This window comes from Gloeophyllum trabeum, assembly GCF_000344685.1.
Source record: "Gloeophyllum trabeum ATCC 11539 unplaced genomic scaffold GLOTRscaffold_00020, whole genome shotgun sequence".
Lineage (NCBI taxonomy): Eukaryota > Fungi > Basidiomycota > Agaricomycetes > Gloeophyllales > Gloeophyllaceae > Gloeophyllum > Gloeophyllum trabeum.
This window is the reverse complement of record NW_006920429.1, coordinates 337,870-347,090: the sequence shown is the minus strand read 5'-3', so window position 1 is coordinate 347,090 and position 9,221 is coordinate 337,870. Positions and strand designations below refer to the sequence as shown.

At 53.1% G+C, this 9,221-nt stretch overlaps 3 protein-coding genes across 3 annotated transcripts; 2 read left to right on the top strand and 1 right to left on the bottom strand.

Annotated features, from left to right (window-relative positions):
* Nucleotides 1–320: 320 nt before the first annotated feature.
* On the top strand, nucleotides 321–2,013 carry GLOTRDRAFT_133905 (uncharacterized protein; the record flags this gene model as incomplete). The annotated part of the gene is made up of 7 exons (XM_007872877.1): nucleotides 321–515; nucleotides 569–697; nucleotides 751–1,206; nucleotides 1,261–1,410; nucleotides 1,467–1,580; nucleotides 1,637–1,877; nucleotides 1,934–2,013. 7 exons carry the CDS (start codon nucleotides 321–323, stop codon nucleotides 2,011–2,013), a joined length of 1,365 nt encoding a protein of 454 aa, XP_007871068.1.
* Nucleotides 2,014–5,820: 3,807 nt separating this feature from the next.
* GLOTRDRAFT_13420 (uncharacterized protein) lies at nucleotides 5,821–6,114 on the top strand (the record flags this gene model as incomplete). Its single annotated transcript, XM_007872790.1, has 2 exons — nucleotides 5,821–5,917; nucleotides 5,969–6,114. Coding segments are annotated over 2 exons (243 nt in total), but the record flags the coding sequence as incomplete, so codon positions are not given.
* A 2,052-nt stretch (nucleotides 6,115–8,166) lies between these two features.
* Nucleotides 8,167–8,396, bottom strand: GLOTRDRAFT_133903 (uncharacterized protein; the record flags this gene model as incomplete). Its single annotated transcript, XM_007872876.1, has 2 exons — nucleotides 8,167–8,231; nucleotides 8,291–8,396. The coding sequence occupies 2 exons, from the start codon at nucleotides 8,394–8,396 to the stop codon at nucleotides 8,167–8,169; spliced, it is 171 nt and encodes a 56-aa protein (XP_007871067.1).
* Nucleotides 8,397–9,221: the final 825 nt, after the last annotated feature.

The window sequence follows — 9,221 nt, the reverse complement described above, 5'->3', positions numbered from 1 at the left end:
ATTATCCTTCGCCGTACTCCACCACCCTAGACGGCGACAGCTGTGCCGATGGTGGCTGGACCTACTCTGGACATATGGACTATAATACGATAGAAGTTGTAAGCGTACCATTGCTCTATGATCTCCTACTCTCTCATTTCCCTTCGCCTCTCACCCACTACCACCCCAGATCCAGGCCACCTGCAATTACGAGGAGCGCATGGACCGTGTGTGTGGCTCGAGTGTCCGTCACAATATGGTATGAATTTATCTATTACGAACATGATACACGACGCGCTATTATCTACGTGAAACAACTGACTGAGTATCTACAGTACCCTATGCACCCCGAGGCACCCGGCACGCGTTCATTCGCCCGGCCTTCAACCTGTGCCACGCCCCACTGTGACTTCGACCGCTGGGATTGGAACACCCTTGCACACCGCGAGAATTGGCCGAGAGTTCAGGGTGCAAAACATTCAGAGTACTCTACATTGGCTGATGCATTAGTAGAACGGGTTGTGGGCAACTTGAAGGTAAGACAGTTTATTCACATGGCGGCAATGTCGAGTACTGAATGCTTTGGCAGATCGATGAGCAACAACAAACTATCTATATACACGTCGAGCGCTTGCCTACCACTCTATGTACCAGCAGCGTTGCGGCTGCACCCTACTCGACATTGGCTGGTGCGCTGGGAGAGAGGGGGGAAGCGAAGGTATGCGTGCCACCTATTCTGGTACAATGTGTCATTACTAAAAGCTCTGACAGAGACGTGAGGATGCATACCCATCCACTGCCACATCCATTGCCGCTACATTATCGACATCCCCTGCGGATGGTGACCGCACTACCTCACTTCCGCCCACGCAACGGACGTCGACGTACGACCTGCCAATAGGGTCGACCTGTCGTGGAGGACTGGAAGCGGCAGAGGTGTTTGCCACCCCCCAGTCCACGTACGCTAGCTTCTGCGACCTGACTAGGTCGCGGCCATCGTCTACAGCCCAGCCAGGGGGATATGAACAGCCACATGACGGGACCCGCACCGGGGCTGTAGAGCCGTTTGAGGCATATGATACTCCTATATCAATGGCATTGCCTGACGACGGCAGCGGGAGCATATTATCAATGTTCTCTACTCCACAGATCACGCCGGCTGAAGGGTTAGGAGAGGTACAAACCGGAGAATCGCTGGCTTATCCATGCCTGGAGATCGATAATCAGGTACGAGCTCTCACTTACAGTCTACCTTCAGGACTGAGCCTCACGTCGTCCTAGGTCCACGGAAACCGGGGCAGCTTCGTACACAGCGAAGACAGAGCTGCCGCGTACCGATACAACATCGATGCGCAGGATACGCAAAACCTCGACCACGTGGTGTCCACACATGCGGGCCTCGGAGGCACATGGTATAATGGAGTGGATCAGGTGCGAGCGCACCTACATACGTTTCTAGCCTTGGATATAGATTCTCGGTCCTCTAGCTCTACGTACCGGAGGCAGGACAAGCCCAGGACGATATCTCGTATATCTCTATCAGGAAGTGGCCAGGGCAGCCCAACACCTCGCTTCAACAGCCTTTATACGAGGCGGAGGAGGTACGAGCTGACTTACGTGCCTTGTCCACGAGGTACTGACTATCATGTCCCGCCAGTATGCGGCGGTGACCAATCAAAGCCCAGTATGGCCAGCACAGGGAATAGGGTCTTTTGGGGGACACCATGAACACTATAGTCAACTCCCGGAGTTCCAGGCATCGACACCTGAAATGAGTCAATCGACGGCTCCAGGGAACCAACCAATTAATCTCACCGAATATTCGGAACAGCCAGCGACGGGACCACAGGGGAGCACCTCAGCTCTCCCGCAGTCAGTTGCTGCACCATCGTCATGGGGTAAATCCACTTCCCGTGGCCGACAGTGCATCTTTCGCTTTTATCGACCGCCACAGTCTACGGCAGCGAGGCCAGAGTGGCTTGCACCGGTCCGCGCCCCGGCGCCAAAACAACGAAAAAGACCGCGAAAGATTGAAGGAATCATCTCGATTGGCGTCAGAGACAGAGCCATTCGAGAGCGCTGTGTATTCAAAGGCGTGTCCGTCGATGTGCTCGATGGAGACAGCATGGAGGGGTGGGGACGCCGCGACGACATAATGTTGCAAAGAGACGAAGGCGGATACCAGCCTTGTCTTCTCAAATTCAAAGTACGCCTCGTCCTCGCCCGACAGCAGAAATAGTTGCTTACCGATCCTTAGTACCGACAACACGGACAGGCCATACGCGTCAATCTAAACGAAACCAACGATACGATCAGAGTCAGGGACTTGGCGCGGATGATTGCGCGACATTTTGGGCGTTGGTGTAGAGAAAGCGATGTAAGCTATATCATATGTTTCTGGACCGGTCGGCTTGCTCACCTAGTGACAGGCCCAGAGGCGAGCTGTATGCCAGCAACTAGGGCATCCATCCGACCAGTCTGGAGTGTGCGAGTGCGGCCGTGAACCGACGCCGATGGAAAATATTATCTTGACAAGCATAGAGCAGAGGGGGAACCACTTTACGGGAATATTCGTGGACCGGTGAGGAGAGAAGGATGTTTCGTCGTCGATGGGGAGATTGACTGTCGAGAGAGGCATCGGGGGTATTCGTATGCGGCACAACCCAAGGGTCGCTTACAACCCTCCAATTTAATGGTTCTGATTGCGATGGAAAGATCGTTGACTTACGCGATTTGGCCGTCGCGTTCGATATCCATGAGATCATGAGCCTGTCATATACGATGGAGGTAAAAAGCGCACAATTCACGCATCCCAATGATCTCAAATTGCGCTTCTGTCGCAACGAGTAAGACAAGATTAGAGACAATTGGTGTTGGCACGTACCTGGGCCGTCTGAGGGATGGCAGAAGGCAGGACCGCTGGGCGAAGTTTTTATGGCTCTGTTCCCCATCTGATAAGCCACGCCGCACGGTACAGCCGGAAAGAAAGACCATTCGGTTGGCGAGATTCTGTCCGTTGAGGAAGGTGAAGACCCCAGACATCCCGACTAATAGTTTACCACGGAAAAAATTGAAGAAATTGGTCTGGTGTAACTATATATAGCCCTCCACCCGCCTTAGCATCAGGAAAACTGCATTCTGCCCTGACTGGTACTGACAGACCTTCGTCAGGGCTTGTCAGGCCATCAGTTGTCAGACTGTGTGGTGTCTTTTGTCCTGTTCGATAAAATGTTCATAGTGTGGCCCTCGTGCATTCGAAGAAATGACGCACATAACATGTTATTTGTCCTGCTGGCTTGTGCGAATCGAATTCCGTGCTTTGTATGGCGGGCACCGGACCTTGCCATCCACGCCAGTTTATACTGCCGAGCACACTCTCGAGACGAGGATCGTCTGGATCAGGGACAGGATAATCCTGCACTAAGGGTGATTCCCCGCCTGTCTGGAAGTAGTCGTAAAGGGAATGGAATGTATAATAGAGGGATGCTTGCAGAACATGTATGATGATAGGCCGCGTGTGGAACAATTACAATGAAATCATTGTGCTACGAAATTAGAAGTCCACTTGATATCTGTAATCAAACATGCTCTACCATTAACGAAGCCTGTTTGGCCTCATGCCAGGTCCTGCTTCCGGATTATGAGTGGCCTAGGCGTTCCACATATTATGCTCTTGCTTTGTGACATGACCGTTCCGATCCCATGTTTCATCGTATCTTATGCTGCTGATTGGGCGCATTACAATATATAACGTAACCAATAGATTTACGTTGAAATTCGTTAACTCTGCCATGCGGTCGGCGAACGGCTCACCTGGGAGTGATCTGGCCGAAGGCTCAGACGGAGTCGCCCAACAACCCTGCAAACAGCATGTCGGAAGTTGGAGAGCCTGTGGTGCTCATATAGACTGCCACAGCAGTTTTCGTTGCCTTAAGTCCTTACCAGCGCTTTAATGAGGAATAAGGGACGAAGCAAGGCATTCACGTCCACGCCAGCCACACTGGTGACTGCGGGCTTGCGGTGTGACACCGGTCACGTGACACGATTGGACGCGGGGACGTGAGAAATACACATCTCTTTTCCGCCACACCACGCGTCAGTTCCCTTCCCGTACTGACCGGCCACGGCCTTCATCTACACGTGTAGAGACAAGCCACAAAGAATCACTGAATAGAATGGACAATGAACAGCGGAGTTGCAACTCCAGCGACTTTAAAAGCTCGGTGGGTGACTGTGGCCCCTTGTCGCATCCTCTTCCGTTCTGACGATCGCTACCACGCTAATGCCTGGACCTTCCCCAACTCCCCCTCCCGATACACCTCCCCCTGCGTCTCCGGCTTCACCGTTATTGGACGACGATGACCTTCCCGTGGCGGCGGCGTTTCCTCTCTCGCGCGATCTCGGTGCCACTCCACCTGCTGCCGACACTGCCAACGACGACGGACGACCTCCCACTCCCACTGGGACCCAACCTCCTATACATGTATTTAATACGCCGGTCTCTCGTCCATCAAACCGGCCGCTCGCCTCTCGAAAACTCCAGAGTCAAGACGCCGATCTGGAGACATTGAAGACAGAGGCCGGCGGTGAGGCATCAAGACTACAAGTTGGACCAGTGTCCATGAAGGACTTTATGCGCCTTACCTTTCGGCGTCACTTTGAAGACGTGGTAGAGAATGCCTTGCAGACGGTATCAGAGAAAGATCAGGCCCTAGTATCAGCAATCCTAGAGGATGTGCCCACGGAGAATGCGCTCGAACGCGATATGTACGACCCTTTGGTATGCCCCAAAACTCGTGTGACCTACGTATGAGAATTGATGAATATCAATGACCACAGGAGAGGGGAATGAACAAAATGTGCTCGCGTCTATGGAAAAAGAGTCCAATCAGAGTCGAAACCGTCGACCGCAAGAAAGACCCCGACGACCCAGGGATGCCAGATCTTATGATCAAGTCACGTTCTGAAAAGTGCACTTGGCCAACCGCACTGGCGTTCGTGGAAGTCAAGCCTCGGGACAAGCAGGATCCCTTTTATTACACTGACGGCGCCTCCTCAAATGTCGTGCATGGTTACGAAGTTGATGTCTGGGATCAAATTTCCTACTACGCTACGGTCTCGTTCAGGCGCCGGCCTCGCTGCTTTCTCTGTGGCATTGGTGTTTTTGGCAATCGCGCTCGATTCTTTCGCTTCGATCGCTCTTCGCTATTGGTATCCGAGGCCTTTGAATACAAGGAGGATCCCCAACCACTCTGGCAATTTTTGGCTGGCTTCGGCGCCGAGGGTTACTATGGTAGTGGCGTGGACCCTACGATAGACTTCGAGGTCCACGGTCACGACGCTCTCCTACTGGAAAAGATTCGAAAGGCAAGAGAGAAGCGCCTGCTCTCAGAAGAAGCTGAGAAGCTAAACGATGACACCCTGAGGGCGCAGAGCAGCACCATCAGAGTTCCGTCCAAGGACGGTGGGAAACTCGAGCAGTACATCACCGTCGGCCCACCTTTGGTGACATCGACAGCGCTCCTTGGTCGCGGGACGTGCACCTGGCTCGCCTTCCCTGTCCCCGGGACCGTTGAAAATCCGGAGCGCAGCAACGAAGACCACTTCGTAATCATCAAGGAATCTTGGCGGGACCCTACTCGCAGACTCGAGGGCGATATATACGACATTATCCATGGCGGCAAGGATCATGTTGATCACGTTCCCGGCGTGGCGAGGAAGCGCAGCGATGTAGATCTTGTCGAGCCGCCTGACCCGAACAACAAGATGCATCGGACGCTCGCCCACGTACTGAACACCCATATACTGGATGACAATGCACCTCGCAAGTGCCCTCCTCGCGTCCATCACCGGTGCATCCTCAATTCCGTCGGGATCCCTCTCAGTCGGTTCACATGCACGCGCGAGGCATTGGAAGCGATCTATGACTCGCTCTTAGGTGCGTACTCCCCTATGTTTTACTGCTCCGGTATAGCTGACAGGTCAATAGGTCACGAACACATGAGCAAGAAGGATATCCTCCATCGGGATATCAGCGTGAATAATATCATGATCAGCGCTTACCCTGAGGTGGAGAAATGCAAAGGCTTTCTCATTGATGTCGAGTACGCTACCGTGGTTGGGGAGCCCGGGAGCGAGGGGCATCTCCGTGAAATCACGGTATGAGCCCCGTTCGCTGCGTTTTGTTGCAAATGCTGAAGTGTCCATCTGCAGGGAACCACACAATTTCTTTCCACTGCTCGACTCCGGCAAGGCGAGCAATTACTTGTTCATGAAACTTGGCACGACCTGGAATCGTTCTTCTGGTCTACGACGTACCTCTTCATTCATCACAGGCCGCATACTTTACCTGACAAGTGGATCACTGGAGTCTTCGCCATTTGCCATGAATCCATAAGGCTTGACTTGGTCAGAAGGCATGTGGAGACGATGGAAATCTTTTGCGGCCCTGACAGCAGCAGTGAAGGCGCCGGTAGAGACCAACAGGAGAATGTCCCGTTGACCTCCTGTATTCGTCGGCTTGCGGAGCTCGTGAAGACCCACTACCAAGACAAAGAGTGGGTTGAGGAAGCTTATTCAGTATTTCCGCATAGGTTCTACCAACTCAAGACCCACGAGAAGATAAAGCAGGTCATACGCGAGGCTTTGGATTCCGATCGCTGGCCTTCGAATGATGGTGCCACCCCCTTCCGCCTTATAGAAACACCCAAGAAGGCTGCTCGGGCCACCACGGCAGCAAACCTCAAGGCCGGGCTCGAATCCAACCAGACATCTGGAAGCGGGAGCAAGCGCAAGCGTAACGAGGAGGAGGGCTCGTCAACGAAACGCGCCCGTCCTACCGGGGCCAACAGCCAGGATGGTACGGAGAAGGAGAGAACCATTCATAGGCTCAAGGACCGTCTTCCGGCCGTCCTCGAGTGACGCATCGGAGAGTAAAGGATATTTTGAGTGAGATGGTCGTTGTCGTTCTTGATGCCTTTGGGAGAGATGTAGTCGCGTCTTGGTTCGTAAGTAGATGTGCTGTTCAGGACCTCTGTGTTCCGCCGATATGTCACGTAACTACGCTCTCGAGTATTACATGCTTTTTCCTCTGCTCGTTGGCAAGTACTTGCGCGACACGATCCGTACTAGTATCACCCCCTCCTAATGGTGCCCCTGTCTACCGCACCTCCCGTCGTATCGCGGCGACAAAGAAGAGTTCCGTCGTGAGTATGCGTGGGTTGCCTGTGCCAAGCGTTAAATACTACATCCTCTGCCTACCTTATCGTCACGTCTGCACTACGAAGAAGCTAGTGACCCCAGCTGACTTTCATGGTAATTACGCCGATACTACGTGCAGGTGCAGGTATAATCATGCTTAGTAGACCCGAAGCCAATTAATGCTGTATTGCGAGCAAGCACGTACCTACTTTTACCCCTTTGGACTCAACCGCTCAGGCTCTCTGATCAGGGGATGATGAAGACCTCTCTGGTTCTTGTGACTTACCACAAGTCAAGCCCGACGCGCAAGGCGTCGTCCAGCGATGCCTCTGCCAGTGGAAGCCAGGCGATGGGTAATAGGAATATCTCCGCGGGCCTCCCTCTATTGGCGGCTCGGTTGCTCTGAGCATTATAATCTGATGCATGTACCGTGTATGTATGGTCAATGTATACCAGGGCTTCGTGAATCTCATGTGGTGTAGACGATCGAAATACCAATGCCCCAGTGCACCCTCCTGCCAAAAGGTGAGAAGGCAGATTCTGCAGCGAGTTTTCGCAAATCGAAAACCACATGAACTTGCAACCGATCATATATAGTCCAGCATTACATGAGTGATTTGCAAAGGATCGCGAGTGAGAGCGGAAAAGAAGGACGCTGAGGTGTGAGTCCGTTCGAATAATTACAAGAGACCTGTCCAGCCATTTGCTGAGGGCTCCCAAGGTGGAGGGATGTGGGTCACATCGTCCAGGTTCTGTTGAGCTCGGGCTTCCTGCAGTCTGTAATGATCGTTCATTCTCATCCGATCCTGGCAGCGGTGTAGGCGAAGCTTAGTCATCGTGATCCCTATCGAATCCAACACGATATCTTAGCATGTATCAGAACAGAGGAGATAAGTGACACGTACACTTCGCCACAGTCACCCGAACCTCTTCAGCGAACGGCCTCCCGCTCTGCAGTAGATCATCCTGCAAAGTGTACAACAGCAGTCATGTCTTTGCGAGCGTAGCACGGTCGTTACATCGGATGAAACTATTCTTGAACCACGTTATAACTGTGGAAAATGCAAGTGAGCGACATGGCCAGACACGACAGAAACGGGCTGTCTCCCACCTTCTAAAAATTCCTCGCTAACCAAGGTCTCCTCGCCAGGATCCCGCATCTTCACATATTCTTGGTGGTTGCGCAGCTGGTCAAAGCCCTTCTGCGAGAACGGCATGACCAGCATGTAGGCAGCGATGCCCGTGATGGCGTCGTTCTCAGCTTCGAGGTCCGTGTTGCTCTGTTTAGCTGCATTCTTGCCTTACGTTTCACTTTGTTAGGGTCCGGTCACGGCTCTAGCTTGTCCTGGGTAAGATCCGAAGCAATGGTAACATAAAAGCTACAGTTACTCTGAGGAACAGCATTCACATATTCGTAAAGCTCGTCCACCCACCTAGTCAGAACATGCGTCTTTCTGCACGAGATCATCGAAGTGTGATAGGATCATCTCCTCCAGAAGGTCGCGTACGCCACCATCGTCAGGACTTCGCGTCGAGATGATGTCCTGCTGCCGCGGTGAAGAAGTGGACGACGAATAGTCCTGAGACGTCGGTAACCTGTTCCCACCGAACAGCTTCTTCGATGCGTTACTCAAGGCCCTGTCGAGGGCATTCGTAGCCGCACGCGACGCAGCGCTGGTGGGCGAAGACGACAAGGGAGGACTGTTGAAATTCGGCAGCGGAGGGAAGATGATGTCAGACTTGGATACGGCACGTTCGCGCCCACGTCAACCAGAGGCGAAAGCGGCGCTCTGCGATCGGCGCTTCTGTGCAGGCAGAGGGTTACGTCTCAAGCCGCTGATCTCTGTTACTCCGTCAGCAGCCTGACAGGGATACTGCGATCAGGAATTCCTTACTGGGAGGGAAGAAGACCTTGGGATCCAACACTTCCACAGGAATCTGACGATCGGCCTCAGCTGTGGACGTAGGCTGGACAGTCTCCTCGCTCGGCCATGGTTCATCCGACTGAGTCCGCCTAGTATGCACAGACGACAAAGACGAGC